This window comes from Anomalospiza imberbis, chromosome 8 (assembly GCF_031753505.1).
Source record: "Anomalospiza imberbis isolate Cuckoo-Finch-1a 21T00152 chromosome 8, ASM3175350v1, whole genome shotgun sequence".
In the NCBI taxonomy this organism is placed as follows: domain Eukaryota; kingdom Metazoa; phylum Chordata; class Aves; order Passeriformes; family Viduidae; genus Anomalospiza; species Anomalospiza imberbis.
Genome location: NC_089688.1, coordinates 30,127,356 through 30,150,286, shown reverse-complemented (window position 1 = coordinate 30,150,286; position 22,931 = coordinate 30,127,356). Strand labels below are relative to the sequence as shown.

The 22,931-nt window shown below is 42.7% G+C and overlaps 1 protein-coding gene across 2 annotated transcripts in view; it reads right to left on the bottom strand.

The window, feature by feature from the left end:
* Positions 1 to 22,931, bottom strand: part of GRK5 (G protein-coupled receptor kinase 5) — a 148,735-nt gene that overhangs the window by 15,491 nt on the left and 110,313 nt on the right. Inside the window, exons 5-9 of one of the 2 annotated variants that reach the window (XM_068198213.1) lie at positions 11,472 to 11,572; positions 8,531 to 8,623; positions 6,302 to 6,365; positions 5,647 to 5,787; positions 4,347 to 4,537 (exon numbers count right to left, since the gene is read on the bottom strand). In XM_068198213.1, the coding sequence (XP_068054314.1) occupies positions 4,347 to 4,537; positions 5,647 to 5,787; positions 6,302 to 6,365; positions 8,531 to 8,623; positions 11,472 to 11,572 (590 nt within the window). Of the gene's footprint in view, positions 1 to 4,346; positions 4,538 to 5,646; positions 5,788 to 6,301; positions 6,366 to 8,530; positions 8,628 to 11,471; positions 11,573 to 22,931 lie in introns of both variants that reach the window. The other variant, XM_068198214.1, reaches the window with a different exon arrangement.

The following is a 22,931-nucleotide window of genomic DNA, read 5'->3' as shown; positions in this document are numbered from 1 at the left end:
AGATAGACTGAAACCATATGTCTTTTTCTAAACTGGAGTTACAATTTTTCACTAAGCCAAGCTTTTAGTTCCTAATCTACCCTATAATGGACTCATCCATCTAGTCCTGTAAGCCCTGTAAATGAACCCCTGTAGTCCTCCATGTTGTAAAATCTCTCTAACATTTTCTGTTATAAAATCTTATGTTAAAAAAAAATGTTTTAAAATACTATATTTACATGTGAAAATTGAAATAGAAATCTGTTGGGCTCAAATTTTCTATGTCTGGCATCTGAGTCAGACCAAATATGTGAATGTGTGCCCATGCACTTGCACATATGTGCAATAATTTTGTTGAGTTTGGAAAATGTGGGGCAGAGGGGGGAATGTCGTGCCCAGATTAAGATTATTCTTACAAGCATTTGTGAAACTCTAGTGCCTGTGTGGTTTGGAGCAATGCCATGAAAATTGGCAAGGTGGTCAGTCTGATGTCGAAGATGTGCTTTTTACTCTTCCTGAAAAAAAGAAAACAAAAAATCCCCAAATCTGATCAAGGCATAAACTCCTGAAGTAAATAATCTCAGTTTTCACGTATTTATCAGAGCCTTGGCAGATCATTCTTCTGAAAGGTTTGTCTGCACAAAGCCTCCTCCAGCAGCTGCTGCTTTGAGATTCTTCCCAGCCCAGCCATGCTGTCCCCTCCTTGACCAAGGCTGTTTTCCAAACCTTTCCAAGCCCAGCACAACTCTGCAGCTGCTGCCATTCTTGGGCTGCTGCTGAGGTGGGAGCCAGGCAGGGTCCTTCCCATCCTGCTGATGCAGAGTAGGAATGAAGCCAGCCCAGGAGATGGGATCAGAGGTGTCAGAGGGAGGAGATGGACATGCTGGGCAGGGAGTGTCCCAGAAGTGCCCCAGGACTGGGCTGTGCTGGCTCAGGAGCCTGAATGAGGCACCAGCAGCTGGGTGAGGCAGGGAAAACAGCATTGCTTCACTCACCACATCATGCCCTGGCTTTTATCTAAAGACAGTGCTTAGCCTGGTGCAAATCCAAGCACTGCTTGGCCTCTTCTTTTTGTAAGGCCTCCTTTGCATCTGTGAACCAGCTCGGTTCTGTTAATTTCCCAGCAAGAGGCACTTCTGTGCAAAGAGCAAAGAGAGGGCGTGTACAAGAGAAAGCCTTGCACCAGGGCACAGGGCAGAGCACAGAGGCTGTGCAGGAGCCCACCCCACCTCTCAAGCTGTACCACTCCAGTATCGTGAATTTTCCTGTGTAGGGACAGGGGTACTTTACAGTTTTGACAATGCCAAAGCTGGAATTTTGAAACTTGCCTTGTTTTTATTTATGATTTCAAGCAAGAACACAGAGTGCTGTGTTCTCCTCTTCTTGCATGCTTCAGACCTTCCTGACCTCCAAGATAAACCTCACCCAGTGCCCAGTGGTACCAAGCCTGCTTTTCAAACAAACAATGCTGAAATATGTGAAGGGCAGCTGAATACTGAGGAGAAACTGTGATTTTGTTTAACATACCACTGTGGGTTTCACTGCCAATCAGCAGAAAGTTTCCAATGCTGGAGCAGCACGGTCAGGGGCATTGTCTATTTATTTTTGAAAATAGGTTCTGAATCCTGTAAGAATCATTCCCTTGAAGAACTCAGCCTTCATCAGTTACTTCATCTTCTGCTCAGTAGATATTAGTCCCACTTAAAACTGTAACTGGGGGCCAAGGATAAGAATTTTATGTGCAGCTTGGGAAATGTTGTGTTTGAATGAGAAAATGGGAGACTCCACAAGGACTCTGAGAACACCAGTTCAGCTCTTAGGGTCAGGGCAATTAGAAGAAGCTTTCCTCCCCTCCCAGACATCAGCTGTCATTCCTGTTTTCAGACTTCTGGTTCCTGAAGATCAAGGCTGGCTTCCTTTGCATGGCCGGCACTTCCAAGGGTTCATGACTGAAATGCCCAGGGGGAATAAAACTCCCTGGTGGATACACTGACACATAAAGCTACTTCCCAAAGGCTGATCTTCCCATTTGTAAAGTAGCCTTGCCCAAACATACTGGAACATAAACTGCTGGCACTGTGCCCATGCTCAAAAGGCAATTGTTTGGCTGTGCAGGACAGCCCAAACAACTCAATTAATCACTTTGGACAAGGCTTTACCATGTATTTGTGCAATGCCTGGGACAATGCGAATTTGATGCTCACTGGAGCTTCCAGGCATGGCTATAGTGTAAATTTTAAAAAATCACATACATAAAAAAAATTTTATATAAAACAAAAAATGTTATATATATACACATACATATATATATACATATATATCAACATACATAAATAAACATTTAAAATAATAAAATTAAAAATTTAAATACATAATATAAATTATGAAATAGAAATGAATTATATGTGTATATATATATAAATAATTTGAGCAGCTTTTTACATTTGCTTTCCATGAACAACCAACCCATTGACCTTTACTAACATGATACAGTTGAGAAATGTAGCACAAGTGCCATGTTTGACAAGGGAATTCTGAATGAGATAAATCTGACTCTGAGCCTGGTTGTTCTCCCGGGTCACGTCCGCAGCGTGCGTCAGCAGCAGCCCAGGAGATGGGGATGCATTTTCCAACGCTGTGATTTACTCAGGAGCATTTTGTTTAGAGAAAATGAAATTAAGTCTGAAGAATAAGTGTTTTGTGATGAATTATTTGCCTTGAGAAGGCAGTAGCATTTAGCTGCTATATTTTATTGACCTATATAGCACTTCTCACAGGTCCCACAACATGCTGCGCTATTTCAAATGAGGGGTCTCTGCAGATGCTCCTGACATACTGCTAGAAAATGTCACCTACAAGGATGTAGTATCATTCATCACCAAAATGAATGTGCCATCTGAGGTGTAAAGCAGCAGCTCTTTTAAGAGTAGCATGAAAACTCCTGCTTAAGGAAGGAGGTGCCATTTCTCTCAGAGCCACGCGCTGTTTTAGGTGGCCAGATCTGATTTGTTCTATTAGAAAATGGCATTAATATGGCATTTTACCAGCCATGTTATGAATGCAGCAGTAATTATTTTTCAGTAAAATATGATTGTGAAACACTACATTATCCATCTAAAATGTTTGAAAATGTGGTAGGAGGTTTTCTAAGGGAAAAGGAAGCCAGACACTTCACTTATGATTTGATTTTTCAATTGACGTTAGACACTTAGTACCATTTTGTTCCTTGGGGAAAGAAAAAACTTCCTTCTTGGGTGAGCATCAAGTAAATCAGCATGTTATCTGTCTGCCCTCTGTGTGCCAGCTAGCAAGATGCAAGGCAACCAAGTGTCAGTTTGTTAGAGATCTCCAAGGAACAACAATATTGCAATTTCTATGCATACAAGTGCATGCATCATATGCATTACACCCAGGCATATAAAATGATTTAAAGTGTGGCTTGGCTTTTAAAAATAGCATCTTATTGTCTATTAATCATTGTCCTTGGAAGTCCTTTCATCAATTTACAGGCCCTCTTCTGCTGTGAATGCCAACAACGATGATTTCACAAGCAGGGATGATGAAGACAAACAAGAACCGTTGTTTACAACTACAGTGGCTGTTGATTAAAAAAAATAAATCCTCATGGAGTCACAAGAACTCTGTCTGCAATCTGCTTGCTTATCCAGCCTGCCCTGGAAAAGTGCTTGTGTAGAGCTGCAAGCCAAACTGGAAGCTGAGAACTTGGGATCTGCCCTCCTGGAAGCGGCAGCAGCGGCGCCGGGCAGCGCTGTGCCCGCTGGCTGCACCCATGGATGGTGGGATGCTGCCAGCAGGATGCCTCTGTTGTGTGGCTGGGAACGGGCCCCCTTCCATGGCTGGCACACCAGGATCATCATGATCCCATCCAGCTAATCACACTCACCAGTGGAAATCCATGCCCTCTGTCTCAGACACCCTCTTGGGATTGCATGCCCTCTGCAGTAGAAGTTTTTTCACATGCTGCAGCCCCTCGTGCAAAATAATCTAACTAATTAAAATAGAGGCTTGGATGGAATGATTTCCATTTCATCCCAACTAGGAACTCAGTTCCTTAATGAAATCCCTTTGAAGGGACTTCCACATTTTTTTTTATGTTGCCCAGTGCACACTGAGGTAGGGTTTGGGGAGCTTTATGCTAGTTCTGGATAATTGACACAGGATGTATTTAGGGAAGGAACCGCTTCCTTCCATGATTACTGTATCATGCTGTATTTATACAGGGCTCTGCAAAATTTCAGCCAAAGCACTCGGGCATCTCAGCTGTGCAGCACCACAATAAGAAGGGAGGAAGCAGACAATTCTTTCCTACCCAGAAAAGGCATCCTAAGACTCTAGAGAGTGCTTACCTGTACACAGTATTTTCTCTGTGAAGGTCTTCCAAGCCACAAAGAATCTCTGCTGCATAAAACAAAGCTCTTTCCTCCTCAAAGCCTGGGTTTCCCATGTTGTAGATATGAAACTTCAGGTCACCTCCGTTCATTATGGTCAGAACTAAACACAGTGCGTCCTTTGTTTCATAGGCATAGGCTAAATTGACCTAGAAAAACATTTGCAGCACAGTTGTGACAGTTCAGATGGCTGCTAAGAAGGAAGTGCTAGCTTTTCATTAAAGATTTTCTCCAGAAAATGAAAAAAAAAATACATTGGCTGAATTTGTTATGGGCTTTCTTACAATGGCAAACATATATTTTAGAAGTACAGAAAAATCAGACGTTAGGATTCTACAGATTAGTTTGTGGAATCCAGCTTATTTATCAACAGAAACCCTCAAGGCTCAGATGGCTTCAGAGGCTGGACAAACATACTAATTCCAGGCATATTTTCCCATGTATGAGAAATCTCAGTAATCAAGGGAATTTACACCTCCTGCTGCACTGTTTTGCATCTCAGTGAGTTCCCTGGAAGGCCCAGATATCCCAGTCCTGGGGTGATCAAATGGACCATCATGGAGATGTGAAGGTCAGCATCATCCCTGGAGGCTCTGGTGGGTGTCCAAGGAAAAATCAGACCAGCCAAAATCTACCCATCACTTTTAAATATGTGCCATCCTCTGGCAGAGGCAAGCAAACATGTAAGCAAACACCTTGCATTTGTTGTATACACAGTGTTGCCTGAAATAAGTATGAAGAACATTACAGAAGCTGAGATAACACCTTTTTTTTTTTTTTTTTAAATCTAAGGCAAGTTTTAAAGGAGGCACAAGAGCTGATGTGACTCGGGAGAGCCTTGCATCAGGCCAACCAGCTCCACTTCACTGCTTAGATGCTTCTGCAAGCCAGTCTCATCTGACCTGTTTGGGTTGAACCTCCTTCAGCCTCCTCCAAGCACCTCTCTCCCAGACCCTGGGAATTCAGGTAGTCACACTGGATAAGAATAGCCCGTCCTGATGCAGCTGTGACGCAAGCCAAGGCTGTAAAACACACCATGTTCCCCTGGCAGGCACAGGCCCCTTGGCTGCTGCACTTCTCACGGGCCAGAGACTAAAATGAGACTCAGCAAAGGTACAGGGAGCAGGGCTAAGGTGCAAAGCAAAGGGATTCAGCTTCTGGCACCTTTCCAGGAGCAGGAGATGGAGGAGGCACTGGATTCAACCAGAACAGTGCCCAGCAGGTGACCAGGGAACCACGGAGCTCAAACAATACTCACTACAAACTGACTATTGACTTTTTCTAAAATCTGCTTCTCATTGAGCGCCATGGATTCGCCTTTCCTCTTCTTGATCCTCTTCTTCTCTAATCTCTTGCAGGCGTACATCTTCCCCGTGGCTCGCACTTGGCAGGCGCAGACCTGCGAACGGAGCAGAACATTGCCGCGTAATTCGAAGCAAACGCTGCGTCTGGGCTGCGCTTTACTCCTCACCATCTCCTCTGGTTTAGTCCTTTTAAGGCGAGAGACGGCGGCTTAGTGAGCCAGGCCAAGGCGGGGGCAGCTGGGGGACTGACTACTGTTTCCAAACCTGCTGTGGAATATTGGTTTAATTATTTCACTTTCTCTGCCTGCTTCCTCTCCCACCTCCTTTTGTCTGTGCAGATTTTAATCTCTCAGTCTGCACCTCCCCTGCCTCTGCTGCCACCTCCAGACACCAGGAAAATACAAATAAGGGTGTGACCCCAATTCCACTGTGAATGCAACAGCTGAGCACAAAATAACTGTCGAAAGTGTCCTTTTGAGATTACAGCGTCGTGAGGGGTTAAGTAGAACTGGCAGCAATTAATGAAAAGCAGTTTCTGTCACATCAGGCTCCTGTACCTGCAGTGTCTAAAAAGTAAGAAACACAACAGAAAATTTCAGAACTACTCACCTCCCCAAAGCCGCCTTTCCCCAGTACCCTGTACTGCCTAAACGTGTTTTTTGTTACTGGTTGCCTGGAAGAAACGGAAATAAATAAATAAATCAACCCCCCACCACACTATATTTAATGCACTCTCTGTGATTTATTTATTTCAGAGCATACTTTTGAAAAGCAAAATAGATAAATATTATATAATCCCATTATTTCAATGTAATTGTATTATATAACATAATATATAATTATGTAATTACATTACTTCAATACTATGTATGGCTTGAACTTTTCAATTCCAACATATTAAGCTGTAATAAAATACAACACATTAGTGAGTCATCAGTATAATTTCTGCTAGCATCTTAGGACCAAGGAGGGTTCTGACTCTCCATTGTACAGCTTTGGACTCTGTTAAGCAAAGAGGAAGCCTGAGATCTTCCAGTAAGATTCCCATTAATTCCCAAGACATATAGGGTGGACTAACACATTGCTTTGCTTGGCCAGCAAGATGAGAAAAAGAGACCCAAAATTCAACCCACCAGAACATACTTCTTTTGTGTTAAACAAAACATGAAACTCATACTAATCAAACGCAGAAACAACCCTGGGAGTAGGAGAGGTGGATTTATGTGACATTTGCAGGCTGGGAGAGCAAGAGGACAAGGTGCAAGCCAGTCCATTCCTTCTGGGCTACCTGCTTCCTGGGGGAGCATCACAGGCAAGAAGTGGGCAAGAGCTAAATTAAGGTTAAATAAGTCTGTCCCCGAGGGCAGAGTGCTCCCTATCACTTGACACGATCCCTATATAACCTCCCAGGCTTCCCACAAAATCTGAATGGAACCAGAATGGCTCCAACTCTACATCCAACTTTTACTTTGCTCCTGTAGAAGTTTTATAACACGACAGAAGAATTCCAGGTTCAGCGAGATCCCATTTTGTATCCACCAGGAAGGTTTTACAAGGATCCCAGCGTGGATATGAACATTCCTGCTCTGCTTGCTCCCCTCTGGCAGGCAGCCAGCCAGCAGAAGGAGCACAGTAACATGGCTGTTCCCACCACAGGGATGATGAGGTTGATGACAATGAAGAATAAATGCTGAAGCGAATCCTTTCATTAACGCCCAGTATTGTTTTCCAAAGTAGGGGAAGAATAGTATGCAGACAGTAAAAAACTAGAAGAGGAAAAGATGTTATTTTCAGTATTCTGTGAGGCTGCTGCAAATGCTTTTGGGGTTAAAAGCGACAATTAGTAGTGATAAGTACATGTTCAGCAATGTCCCTGGAATAAATGGACTCTGTGACTGCTCCTTTGGAGCCAGCAGGCTGTCAAAAGGAGCTGTGGATCACTCCATGCTACTAACATCTCTTTGCTAATCCTAAAAACAATTCTCCCAGCTTCTTAAGCCAGGCATATCCAATAGCTTGTCACACTTGTTGGGGGAATGGAAAAAAAATCCTCAAAGCATTGCAGAAAATTCCTTATCCCTAATGTGAAAACAGATAGGAAATAGCCTGGCTAGAGATGAATCACTCAATGTTTTTTTAATTGAAATGGAAGAGTAAATGCTGGGCTCAGAAAGATGGCATGTGGAGCATGTCTTGGCATGAAATGGCTCTTCCCTCTGCCCACCCCTCCTGAGCAGCAGCTTTGTAGCTTTCCAGGGAGAGGAACTGGCACAGCTCCTTTGATCTGGAGGCGTCCTGCTGACACACACCGCTCATGGATCCGGCCCTAGCTCATCCGCCGTAATTAATGCCATTTGTGGAAAATGGGGCTTCTCTCAGCTCAAGGTCACTGTCACCCAGCAGTGACCGTCTGCTGCAGCACTCCCTGACAAGGGAAAGGCACAAGCCCTTTCCTTGCAAATTAATACCCGCTAAGGCTGCCTGGTTATTAAATGTGCTCAGGAATGTCCAGCCAATAAATACAGTGAGAGGACCTATATGCCACATTTTCCCTCTCTTTAGAGTGATTTTAATAACAGTGACAACTGGTACAGACAAAAACTCACCACATTCAGAGGGTAGCTAAACAGAAAGACAGCTGAAGTTGCTGAATGTACATTAATCATACCTAATATGTTTAATGTACCCTAAGCCCATTAAATGGTCGAACACTTGAGCTGTAGAAGCAAACATTATCTCAACTGTCAGATTTTGAGCATATTCGACAGACTTTGCATGGAAAGTAAAAATAAACCTTTTTATTTATTTTTATTAAAAAAAAAATCTCGTGACACTTACCTTTCCAACCACTTCCACTGGAGAAACCTGTCGAAGTACATGCTGTTTAGGTACTCTTGGAATGGTTCCCCACTGAGGTGGTCAAGGACAGATCTATCTCAGATGAAAAGGATATATAAGCATTTTATAATCCTGAACTTTGAGCAAAAGAGAAATAAAATAAGAGGAGAAAAGTCCAGACTTCTTTTATGGTAGGATTATGTTATTTCTACTTTATTTTTCACTTTATTTTGTATTTTATTTTGCTCACTGTTTCAGCATAGAAACAAAGTGATGTACTTGATGTATTTCATAACAGGAGGCCTCATACACACTGAATACTGGTGATGCTTGCTGAAAATTATCAGGGCAACTCCCACTGGCTTTAATGGACTCTTACAGAGGTTGTTAGCCACCACACAGTGAATGTCTTTGCTTCTGTTAGTAAACTGAAACAACATCCTCAGGAACTGAGCTCCTAAACTTTAAGGCATGTTTACATCTGGATAGAAAATTTCTGGCTGAAGCCCATTTCTATCAAAGAGAGACCATCTGAGGCATCATTTTGAGCAAAAAGTTCAGTTTCAATTCCTGCTATATAGAAGAACTAAGACATGTGACTATAGTCAAAGGGGATTTCCTAACAGCTATGTGCTTTGTAGAGTAAAACAGAGGAAAGAAAAGTCTGAACAGGGATGTGGATTTGCTTCTGGATCAAGAAAAGAATTTTGGGGCTCACACAGTGCATGGAGGCTTTTGCATAATGGAAGGAATAAAGGAATAAAAAGATCAGTCTGCAAATGTGAGAAGTCTGTTGCTTGTGACAGGCAGAAAAACAGCCAGAGAGCATCAGGCATCCCATCCGAAAGGCCAAAGGCTTGGAACTAAAAAAACATGGGCTGAGCTGGGAGCTGTCTAAAATGAAGGTGGTCATGTTGTTTAACAACTGCTGTGTTGATTCTTGCTTTGCTTACTGGGGCTCCTGCACCCACCTCTGCTGGCAGCATTGGCAGGACAGAAGTTGGGTAAGGGTGAAAAGTGCCCCAAGAAACGGGCATTTCTGTCTGGGTGTATACAGACAACTTGTGTCTGTGTCTAAGGGCATACAGACACAGTTTCAGATCTTGCTGGAAGGAGGAAATCCTCTCTGAATGACTGCTCTAGTCTGGGGATGATAGTCTATGTCTTACCCTGGGGCAGTTCTCTGAGCAAACAAGTCACCATGAGTAATGTGTCTCCTCAGTTCAGTTCCTTCCCGCTCATGAGCTAGTATTTTTGGAATTTCTCAGCTGTTACAATATTATTATTTTTTTAATGCTTGCACCATCAATTTGGAGAAGGCAGGTAATTGCACGTGTTCAGTGTGCACAAGTCAAATTGTTACTGTCTTCACTAGCTTTGAGTGGACACAGATCATAACAGTTTCCCTCAATAGATTAAAGATTAAAAAATGAACTAAAATGTAAGTCTTAATTTGCTTTAATAAATGTCCAAATTCAACATCAGATTTCTAGGTGATGATGGAGGAGGGCAGGAGTAGACAGTCAAAATATTAAAGGTAATAGCAGAAGTTACATACAGATTTTTATCTATCAAGATGTGAATGGAACTCATCCCATCCCTGCTCCTCCAGGACAGCAGGCTTCATATTTGTATGTATGCCTCCCTTTCCTGGTCTGACTGTGAGCCCTTCCAAAATGAACATCATTCAGCAACAGTAAACACCAACAGCAATTTTTTAAAAATTCCTTTTGACCTCATTTCAGTCCGTGTGAAATGATCAGCATATTTATTAACAAGGTCCCAAACCTGGCTCATTCCTGAGTTTCAGCTGGGATGAAGGAAGGAGCCCGCATTAAGTGGTGTCCAATGCTTGGCCTTTCCATTCAGTTAATTAAAAGCTGCACGTATTTTAAAAGAACAATAGCTGCCTTTCAGCAGTTGTTTGCTTTTTAGTTCCCCTCTTTGGCAACTACAAAGTGCATTTTAGAGGGAACTGTCAGCTTTCAAACCGATTTGAGAACTGGAAACAGGCACCAGGGGGGTTTGTGTGGAGCACAGCTCTGCCTTTGTCGCTGGGACTGGCACCCACAACTGGTGAGAGTTACAGAGCATCCCTACAGGACACCAGGCCAATGCGAGGAAACTGCCTGTGCTATATGAGAAGGCCAGAAATAACCCACAGCTCCTACCAACGCAAAGAATAACTGGAACCAGAAAAGGTCAATGAAATGAGTCAAAACAATGAATGACAGCGGAGCAAATTTTACAAATCCCCATTACATCACCCAGGGAAAACAAACCGCGCTCAGCCAGAAACCACATGGGCCCGCGTGCCACGATCCCTCCTTTTCAGATTTTTATTGGTTTATGATCTACTGGCGTGCACGCGCTGGGGCAGGGTTTGCAAATGCAGATTGCATACCTGGAGCTTTAGCACATAAAGGCACAAATCGCTGCAGAAACTGATAAGCCTTTTCCCAGACAAAGGGGGAAATAATGCACGTTCGTTTGAACGCCACAGACAGACAGAAAGCATTAAAAAAGCCCCGTTCTCCTGGTGAAGATTTTCTGGAAAAGCCATGTGGAGCAAGTTTGCACATTCCTCTGTCTAAATGGACTGTATAGCCACTTAATTTTTATTCACTTTGAAACAGAGATGTTTTCTTTGGATACATTATCATTGTAGCTCTTTTCACACAGCATGAAATCCACGGCTGGTTTACTTGGCTGGAACACTCTGTCAAATACCTGAAACAGTAAGTGCCTGTGTGTAGCGTATATAATGGCATGGAAATATTTATTATATTTTGTTCAGATGAAATGACTTCACCGCTTGTCAGCTCTGCCTCGAGGATTGTGAGCACAGATACCTGCCTCAGGCTCAGGCTGAAATGTCTCTTCCTGCCACATTCCTCACAAGCTGCTGGCTGCAGCCCTTTGGGTGTCGTGTTATACTTACTTTGTGCAGGGAGAGAACAGCTCCTTGCAGGGGCTGTTCTCGAGTTTCTCCTCTGTCTGCCGGGTAAGTTCTTGACTGACTTCGGGAACATAGGCTGGAGACTGGGGAGAGAAGAGAGGGGCACATGAACTCTCCCACGAGGTGCAGATTCTCCTCTCTTACCGTGTGAGAGGCACATTCATTATTTATGCCCTGAGCTGCTTCCATTCAATTCCAGCGGTTGTGTAAAAGCAAAGGAGCTTTACGTCAAAGAGCAGTAAAATAGGATACCGTGGCAACTCGCTCCACATTCCACTCTATCCTCACATTGCTTTTCTGCCTTCTCCTGTACTTTCACCTCCTTGCCCAGCCTCATGAATATGCAGGACCCACTCCTTGCCAATTCTTTGAACTGCTCCCTTGCATCCCATAAAAAATGTGCTGGCCTGAACTGTGTACAGCCCATTCTGTTAAACAAAAGAGAATTTGCCCAGTGTTTTCACTTCATGGGAGATTCATTGTGCTGTCTGAAAAATCCACCTTTTTCTTTTTTTTATAACCTGCAAAGCAAAACAAGAGCAGAGCATTGGTACTTATTGATACAGATCTACATCTATCTGTATATAAAAAAGATGTTCACAAAAGTATCTGGGCACCTTAGTGCATCCTTAGACAAAAGTAATTCAGCAGCTTTAAAATAATAATTTCAAAAAGGAACTTTGCCAACCAACCACATAAACTCTTTTCATCCTCTCCTCCCTTTGGAGACAATGTATATTTAACACTACAAAACCTTACCAAAGAGAGGTGTCTTGCAATATGCCTTGATGGTTAAGCAGTTTAGGACTTTTGGGACTAATTATCTAAAAATACAGTTTTTTAGGCAGTCCACATCCTTACACATTGACTGTATACTGTAATTATATTACAAAGTGTATATTTGTGTGTGTGTGTGCACCTATTTATAGGCATTTCTCCCATGTACATGACAGTCCTTCTACATAACCAATTGGATTTGGGTATTTTCAATAAACTCATCCATAGATGATAAAATCCTGTCTCCTTGCAGAAGCCTTAATGCTCAGTAAGGTCCCCTATCCATGCCCACAACCACCAGATGTGCTGAGTGGGTGGGGCACAGAGCATCATCCCTCATTCCTGGCCAGATGTTCTCATTAACTCACCCCTAGTCAGAGATATCTTGGCAAGCACTGAAATGCATTGCAGGCAGAGTTCAAAAACACTGGGAATGAGGACAGAGGAAGGGGCAGAGGTGGAGCCACAGAAAATCTCCAGCATGCTGAAAGCTGAATTAAGTCTTTTATCTTTTCCTTCCCACTGCTGTAATGTGAATATGATCCTGGTTTGTGACATGAAAAAGTAAGTTTGTTCCACTTGAATGTTTTTAAATAGGAACATGGTTTACAGAACTGTCTGTGCATGCTGTGCAATGCACTCTCACTGCTCAGCCTTGACAGACAATCTGCAGAATGTGCTGGGGACACCTCTGACCTTCCTGAAATGTTTCCTCATTCCCTCAATATAGTCCTCCATCTCCTCAGCAAAAGATATCTAGGGAACACCCACTTTTAATCACAGACAGAGTAGATTACTAATAATTAAGAAGTCTCACGGTTTCTTGAGAGGTAGATCAGCCCCTCATGTTAACACCTAAAAGGCAGAGACTGAGACTAAGCCAGATTTTCTCAGCTTTACTGACCACTGAAGTAACTATACATGCCCATAACAAAATCTAAGTCCCAGTTTTGGTTCAAGAGAGTAAGTGGAGGCAAGAGGGAAGCAACGAAAGAACTACAAAAAAATCTTCTGTTTTCCAGTCCTACAGCACTGAAGCTACTGGGGGAAAAGACAGGAAAGCAGATTAAACCAAAGGCTTTTAAAGCAATATTCAGATATGAACAAAAGCCTAATGATTAGCAGTATTTCAGTTAATTTTGGCAAGAAAGCAGTTGAATGAATACCTTTAATTTACAGTTTATGCACTCAGTGGATATGCATTTGCACACACATGCTCGCTGGCAGCCCAAAGTTGGTAGGTGGCTGCGTTAATCCAGTGGTCCAAGCCCAAGTGATCATCTGGTTCAAGATGATCATCTCTCTGATTTACAGGGAACAGAAACACCCCTGAACTCCACAGTTTTGGGGCTGCTGTGGACCAGGAGCATCTTTTGATGTGAATGGAGCAGCACTTCAGTAAAATCCATACTGAGGCCTCAAACTGAAGTTACTGCTGACTACATCTGGAACTTGTTCTGCATTTAGAGGTCAAAACTGGAATCCAAAAGCTAAGTACTAAACTGCATAATTAGTCATTTAGACCGAGTGACCTGATTCTTTCTCATGCCAGGCAACTTCATCTCCCATTGGGAATTCATTTCCCAGTGGAAGGTAAACTGCCTTGAGGTTAGCGTTGAAGATTATGCCCATGACACATTATGAGAGTACTAATTCCATCAAACTTTGTCTGAGATCAAAGTACATTTTAAAAAATAAATTATAAGCATCAGCTAACTGTAATTCATAGAGAGGAAATTAAATTCTTGTAGTGAAAGGGGGAGAGAATGAGCAAAAGAAATAGTACGTAAGACAATGTGGGAAGTATTTAAAAATGACACAGACTGATTCCTCTCTCCAAGTTTGTGGGAGATACAGTCACCACTTGGTTTTTCAAAACCACTCATTGCTGACCTCTGAGTCTTTACTTCCTCTGCACAAACTTGAGCAAGGTAACAATATCAAGGTAGGCAAAGACATGAACTCACTGAAATCCCATGCATGGACTAAAGCCTTAGAGTGCAGTGCAAAAACTTTCCTTGAATGCTCCATTTTCTATAAAAGGAACAGAGGTGTGTCTTTGTTTTTTTGGTTTTTTTTTTTTTTTTTTTTTTTTTTTTTTTTTTTTTTTTCCCAAAGGCTGATCATTTCTAAAGCTTCTGTAGACCCAGCAAAACATTTTGTGCTGTTCTACAGCCCTTCACAGAGTGCAGGGCACCACATGCCTGGGAAGAACATACCCAACTCTTTCCAAAGGCTCCAAGGAGCCTTTGTATGATCCTTCCTGAGAATCTCCTTGAGACTTCCCAGTTCCCACTGCTCCCATTAAGCAGCCATGGCTGCCACTTTCCCTGTGCGAGTACTGTGCATACCCACAGCCTTCAGAAGTTCAAACAAAGCCAGAAACAATTTCAACCCAAAACCCAACCCACCAACCTACTTTTGCTCCCCTGGAGAACCATTAGGTAGCACAGGTTATGCGTGCAAGGAAGCCTTTGGATCCCAAGAGTAAAAGCTTCCAAAGGTAACACTTTGGCCATTTACAGATGAAAAAGTTGCTTCTTCCCTGGAGAGGTGCAGAAGATTTCTGCAGCCACAATGAAATGGTTATTAACACCATTCTCGTGCTGCATTATGGGCAATGGCTGTAAAAGCAAATTTGGCTTTTACAAGGGAACAGAGACACCTTTTCCAGCATATTAAATGTCCTGTGGCAGCTACGAGAGCCATACACCGTGATTAAGACCATTACATCTGAGGTTGTGACAAAGAATATTCTGCTAACTCTTCAGAAACACCTGCAGAAACCAGTTACACTTTCTTGCATTCAAAACAAAACACTGGGGAGTTACAAGTATAGTTCCATATTTCCCCTAATGGCTATTCTGTTTCCTGAAGGCAAAGAAAGACACTCAATAATGTAATCAGAAATCATGCCAGTCAAACCAACTGATTAACACTAGGGTAAAGTTGATGGAACTGAAACCAGATTCATGGCAGCACAAGACGTGCTGAATTTGATCCTACAACAAAAATTTCTCTCCTTGCACTATCCTTATTGATCAGACATTTTAATAATAGTCCAGAAGTCCACAATACTTTTACCAGGTTTTAACCACAATCTCCTACCTCCTGTACCTTCTCTTTTATGGCCAGAAACTGAAAACCTCTCTCCAAATATTTTGCTGGCATAGCAATAACTCAGTTTTATGATACCCTCCCATTTAATTTTTAAGAAAAGAATGTGACTAGGAATTGTGTTAGTGGTTATTTGAGAAACAAGAAATGAATATTCAGTTACATCTGAGTGCCATTAGCCCACCCTGAGAAAAGTCTCCACTTTTAAATTTTATTTTTTTCTGTCTTTATAGAAGAGTTCCTCTCAGATGCTTTTCCCTTTCCATAAATGGCATGAGAACAGCTGATACATCTCACACTTGCTCAGGGTTAGTTGTGTTCATGTCCACAAAAAGTCTGGATGTCAGCACAGCCCCGTCCAGCAGCAGTGTCTGGTGCTGCCCATGGCCTGGCACCCCACTGAAGTACTGAAGAGTAGCAGAGTCTGATTCAGATCAAATGAAAGCTTCCAGGCTCTGTGACTCCCCATCATCTGTTACTTTGAATGTCATGTTGCATCGCTACCCTTTAAAACATGGCCTCTCCTTTTCTGACAGCTCTGTAAGTTTTGCTACAGGCTATTTCACTCAGACCTCCAAGACCCAGTCTTTGCTGAGTTCACTGAACAGGACAGCCATCAAAAAAACCTTCTCCTAAAGTCATCTCTATGTGTTTGCCATGCGACTCACGACATCTCTCAGTGCTTCCCCCGCGACTGTGTGGGGGACATCCGACCTTTTGTTTATCTATCAGCAAATCAAATTCCTCATAGAACAAGCTGAAGTGCTGCCAGTACCAAGGGAAGCATTCAGAAGATCTTCTCTTTTACTTTTTCAACAGATGTGTTATTTGTTCTACCTTTTCTTATGAGATAAAAAACATTTCCAAACATTTACTGTGCATGACCTCGGTCAAGACGTGATGCGCTACAGGCGTCGCCTCCACGCCTGTGGGAGTGAAAGCAGGCAGCCAGCAAGCAGAGATTGGCACTTTCAAGGAACAGAAGCATTTTTCTGGCAGCCCAACAGCTGGGGTTCACACTTGTGGAACTGGGGTGAGGTGGGAAGCAGGTGTCCCCAGTTATTCCCAGAGCCCAGAGCATTGAGGAACTAGATCTGTTTAGTCTAGAAAAGCAAGGGTGAAACTTGATAAAGGTCTTCTAATAAAGAAATGTTTTTAATAAAAAGGGCAGGGATCAATTATTCTGCATATTCTGCATATTCTGCTCTGCTCTGGGGTAATGATGTGAAGAAATCCACTTAATTGGCTATGAAGGCTTTTTATTCTAATTTTTCACACAGGGAAGCAGAAGAACAGGCCTGTGAATATTGTGGAATCTGTTCTCAGAGGTCTGAAAGACCTCCAAGGGCACTCAGACATCTGTTGATCATCTAAGTGTATTTGATCTCTGTTCAATGCAAGAGGCTCTTGAGCCCTTTCCCAGTCCTTTGCACCAATGATTTTGCACAACACTGGGCTTCATAAAGCACAGGCACATGGCATGGCCATGAGAACAGATGAGGAAGGGAGTTTGTTTGCTGAGTGCTCACCAAAGGAAACCTGTAACTCTGAGTAAAGGAATAAGAATATTCTCTGCAAATTAACAATTCTGCTTCAAAGACTTGTCTAAATCATCACTGTCTCCTAAAAAAATAAATGACGTGGCTTGCAGATCCCAGAAGTTCAGGCCAGAAAAAGGGAAAGCACTGAGTTTGGCCAGACTGACTTTGTAAGAAACAGAGCAGGTCCATAGTTTGAAGGTAATCCTTCATCCTTCATTCATGACTTTCATCTAAGAACCTCAAAATATTAAATCTTCATTGCAGGATTAAGTCTTCATGAGCTAGGTGGCAATCTCACAATATTTTACAGAGCAGTGCACAGGAGGTTGAGAGATGTGTTTTGCAGAAGATTTGATCATCACCTGTGACTGAAATCAAAGAAGTCACACTGAGATAAATGAAAGCTAGAGATGCTGAGATTCCTCAAATCAGTCCAATTGTCCCTTGCAATTAGTGAATAAAGAATAGAAACCTAGAAGTACAGGCTTTCATTTCATACCAGCTCCTGCCAGTGGATGTGAGTCATCAGGGTGCCTTAAAGCATAACTGTTCATCACTAGAGAAGCTATATGAACCAGAAAGATTCCACACTCTTTAGATTGAATAGAGCTCATGCAAGCTTCTGTCACAAACACAACTGCTTTCCTGGCAAGTTTCAGGCATGCAGCTGATACTGAAACATGGTGAGTTATTTTAAAAGTCACTTGCGTAAAATAAATAACGTGCAGCATATGTTATGTTTCAGGTTATGAAAACATTCCACAACAAACTGGCTTAAAACAATTAAAAACGTTTCAGTCAATGGACAAAAGTTCAAGCTGTAACTTTTCTAGAGCTGCCTCTCAAACTGCCTTCCAAGCATTTGTCTTCATGATATGTGTGTTTTCAGATGTTGACAGCAATGTTCCACATATAATCTGTTTGAAAATCTCCACACATTCTTACTACTAGTAAAGACCTCAAAACTATGACAGAAACAGGCTAAAATGAACTTTTTGTGTGAGATGATGCGTGATCAGACAAGAAGAGCTCATACACGAAAACCTGGAAATTCTGGCTTTATCCAGCAGTCTAAGCTCCAGCCAGGGAAGTTCCAACCATGCAGCCAGGGACTGACTGAGGGAAAGTGTGAAGAGGCTGACAGGGGGAATCCAAAGTTCTTTAGGTTGGGAAAGACCTTTAAGATCACTGAGTCCCATCAAGAAATTCAGAGAAGAGCAGCAGATGAGGAGATGGAATGTTGTATTTCAATTTTGGGAAATCAAGGTTGGGCATTCCTGATGAGGGAAAGGATCCCAGCACTGTCACAGCACACGCAGTGTCCCGAGGCCTTTTGGTGTTACACAAAGAAATCTTGGAACATTCTTTTGCCTTCCCCTGTCTGATCTTATCTATTCAGTTTGAGCTGTATGTGTAGTAAACAGCCAATTCTACATGAGGAACAGCTGCAACACTTTAACTAATCAACTTCTGCATTTTCTCTTTACTTTTTTTTTCCCCTGCCACAGTCATTTGGGTTGGTATGAGGCGAACCAGTAAAGCAAAAGGCTTCATAATTCCAGGATATTTGCTTTGAGATGATAGATGTAGAAATTGGCAGTGAGGTGGACGGGGAGCATGGAAGGCAGCTGTGTTATTAGTAGCAATTTATCTATTACAACGGTGTGTAGACATGACACCTAAGAATGGGGGTCCGTAGTGCCAGGCACTACAGACACGTCATGGGAGCCAGAGCTTCCAAAGCAAACCAGTCTTACCAGCCCAGGGAGTGGGAGCAGGGGCCAAAGATATGAAATATCTCATCCAGGATTTCAGAGAGGGTCAGTGGCAGAGAAAATATTGAGCCCAATCCCAATACCCAGGGCAGGATCCCTTGCTATTTGAGTGAAGCAAATCATCAGTGCCTGTCAGCTGTGGGGTTTATTTTGTAGCTGCAAACTGATCTGGAGTCATGACAAATCTGTTTTCCCTCATATGCTACTAAACTATCAAAACACATGTTGACAACACAGAAAAATACAATGACTGGAGAGAGCAGAGCCCTCAGCAAGCAGCTGAGCATGTTCTAGCCTGGAGGGGTGGTACTAGTACTGCACAAAGGGCCACGCTACCACCTCAGTTCTCATGGTAGATCTGGAGTAGCTTCAGGCTCCCTCACTTGCCCTGGACTCCTCGGGTTACCTCTTGTGCCTCAGCAAGCCCAGCACCAGAAAAAGGAGAAGTTTCCTCCCTGAGTTCCCAGCATCCTTCCTCTTTGGAGCTGGGATACAAGCTGGAGTCTAGAACCATGCCCTTCCTTGGGAAAACAGCAGCCTCTGAGGTTTCCCTTCTGACGAGTGCATAGGAAGTATATGAATTATTTTTTGGCTCTCCTGTTAGTCAGCAACAGGGCCTGCTATCTGGCTATACCTTGTTTTTCCTCTTCTCAGCAGACATTTTTGTAGCTGCTCCATTCTAGAAACCAATAGTGGCAAACAAGCAACTGCCATGCAAATGGTGTGAGTCAACATGTTTCCTACATACAGCTTTTCTGTCCAAAGTGTGGTTTCCTTGGAATGTTGACTTATTTGATTCGGAGAAATCTGGGGCATAACCACAACAGGAGTTTCGGAGCAACAAAGGAAAAGGCTGCCTAGGCTCAAGAAGGAGAAAATTCTTCCTGGCTCCTATTGGTGACCAGAGCTTAAACACCCAAAGCTCCATAGAAAGTAATTTTGAAATAACAAATTGTCCCATGAGACAAAATTTAGTTGCTTCATCATCTCCTTTTGCAAGTCCAGTGAATCAGCTGCAGACTTTATACTCTTCAATTAAACAGAAACACTCACCGCAATCCCAACCAGCTATGGGGTTTTTGGTACAGCTTATTTTAAGAATCTAAACTGGTCAGCACAGAAGATATGCTTTTGACTTCAATTAGTGAGAAATGTGGCCTCACAAGAAGTGCTTGGCAGGATATTTTTCTGGACCTTCAAACCCTAGTCCTTCCCTACCCATACTTTTAAAATGATTCTTTAGAAACATGCTCATAGAGGTTTCTTCACCAAAGAAACACATTTTTCCTCCTTTCTGCAGACAATAGGTTTATTGGTGGAGGGGTGCTCATAAACCAGCCAGCTGAAATAGTTTTAAATAAATTTGTTTTAAAGCAGGGGAAGGGAAAGTTTTGTTTTGCTTGTTGTTGCCCTTTTTCTGCCTTAAAAGCATTTTGCCCCCAGATTAAAGGATGGAAATGGATGAAATAACCTGTCAGCAGGATGAGGAGGGCAGCTTAAGGAACAGAGAAGAGGTTTATATCAAGCAGGATTTTCTGTCCACTCCACAGTGAGGCTGCTCACAATCCTTTGGAGTGTCACAGAACCACTTTTGTTAGCAACCCAACAGAGCCATGTCTACAAGCAGCCAGATATTTGACAAAACTTTTTGGGAGAACAATGTATTCCCACTATTACTAGCAGCAAACATGACAGGACAATTCTGAAAGCGTCTCTTCTCAGGAAGTTTTTTTGTCTTGTCACATGTGCTTAATAGGTTTGGATAACATCCAGTGTCCAGCCTCTTATCAGGACCTTCCTACCTTTTAACATCCTCCTGCACTGATGGATGGCCTAAACATTAGCAAGCAACCTTATGTTGCAATAGTCATAGCTTGGCTTCCTCTGGTAAGCCAAATGTCATTTGTTCCATTAAAAGAAAAAAAAAAAAAACCCAACCAAAAAACAACAACCCCTAAACAGATAAACACTCGCTCACAACCTCAACGTTACTGAATGGCTTTCTTTGAGGAAAACAAACAGATCCCTGCTTGAATTCACTCCTGAGACACCAGGCTGTAAACAGGAGTAACCCTTCCCTTGCAGGCTGAAGCCTGATCCATACTGAGCCCCACTCAAGGGCTGTTTTGCCATCACTTGCAGGGGGGATTCTATTGAATTTGCCTTCATCTTTTTCCATCTTTTTCCAGGTCAAAATCCTGAGGAAACATTTGAATGAAAAAATGAAAATCCAAAAGAGAGTCCAGGAAGGTCTTGAAAAGAATTAGGAAGCTAATTAAACAAACATCAGGCAGGAACCAGTGACCCACTCACAGAAAGACTGGAAACACCCAGGAAGGCAAACAAAATCACTGCTGGAAACGGGGCATTCCCACATCACCTGGATCACACAGTCCATTAGCAATCATATGGTAACAGCCATCTGCAAGGAACTGGGAGGGAAGACATTTATTGTAGGGAATGACACGCTGTTTGCAGTGGCATACTCCACTCTTCCTCACTTTTGCTTGTTGGACAAACAACATCAGTGCAGGGACAATAAACTTTGCTATATGCTTGATTTTTGACTCAGGTCAGAGTCTGACTTGGTTAAAAAAAATAGCATACAAGCTAAAGCTTGGCAAGCAGGTTAAATGACTTTTTTCAGTGTTGTTGGATTACTGGGAAGAAAAAATTAAACATGAATAGCTTGAAGAGTCACATACCCACAATTTAAATATGCTGGTTATTTCTAAATCAATTTGTGTAAAAGACTTTTTAAAAAATCTCACTTTTTACACTTATCAAGCAATATTTTAAGGAAATGAAATATATTTTTTTCTGTGAAATTTAAAACGCTGTGATTCCTGGTTCCTAGTTAAAATAGCACAGTCTACCAACTTACTGATTCTTCTAGTTGCATCATCCCAGCCAAAGGTGTCAGCCTCAGACACCTCACTGGAATTTGCCTGACCTGTTCTTGTGAGGCTGCTCAGATGCTGAAGTCTCCAGATGTTTTTCCAGAATCCTAATTTCCTTTTACAAGGGAATCAGGTGAGAAATAAGGTATGATTAACTTCCATTCTCTTCTTTGTTGGGGTTGCCTGTTACTGCTTCTGATTTTAGCATAAGGAATCCTGAGCTCAGGGAGACATCAGTTAATCCATTATACTTTAGTTTCAGATATCTGAAACTGAACCAACCAGCAAAGTTGCAGCAAGTTGGGGAATGGAAGGGCTGTGGAGGTCAGGTCTTCAAAGGACTCCTGAACTATTGAGAAACTGTGCACAGAAACCTGTGTGGATATGCCATGCAAGGTAATTTAATGTATTCTGCATGACACCTAGTATGGAATTCACCTCATCACACTTTAATCATCTAAAGCTGAGACACTCAGAGTCTCCCCAGGCTCCCCGTAGCCAGTGGGCAGAAAGAGTCATCTCATCTCTCCAATCCAGATGCCTCCAAGGCTGAGTGCTGGGAATGCAAGAGGCTGGACTCACCAGAGGTCTATTTTAATGTCATTCTGTGCAAACACACAAAAGCCATCTCCTGCAGATTTCTGGATGTTTTGCAAGTCAGTGTTCCAGACAGCTGGAAAAGGCTGATTCCTTTTTTCCCATGTGAGCAAAATTTTCAGGCAGAAGAGGCTGTTTCTGGGAAAGCTGAATGGACCTGAAAGTCTTTCAGAATTAACTTCCCTGGCCACTGGATAATCCATACAAACCAAATATAAGTTATAAGGGGCATGCAGAGGGGATAGAGAAAAGATGACCCCAGAAACAGGGAGGAGGAAATTATAATTAGCATATTCATTAGCCAAGAGCAGGCAAATAGAGCCTTCCTATTGCCAGAAAATCCTGAGCAGATCTGCTCTTTGTTTGCAGAGTCCTTTTTGAATGGCCTGGCTGCTCTCTGAGAGGAGCTGGAGCAGGCTGGGGGCCTGCCCTGCCTCACAGGCAGATGCAAGCCAGGTTTACATGTGTGGTTGACATCCATTAGTGGAATCGAGTTTCCATTTTCCAAAGGGTCAAGTCAGAGTAATTCCAGCAAACACAGGGAAGCCAGAAAGCTTCTTCTCAATGACCAAGGCATCCTAATGCTTTTCCTGACCAAAAATGACAAACAGGAGGCATGTGCACTGGAGAGTGTAACCTCTCCAGAAGAACAGGGAAAGAGAAGCAGAGCTTCAATAGCTCTGATGAGCACAAAACCAGAGGAGTTAATGACTCCAGCCCAGACCTTCTACCAGT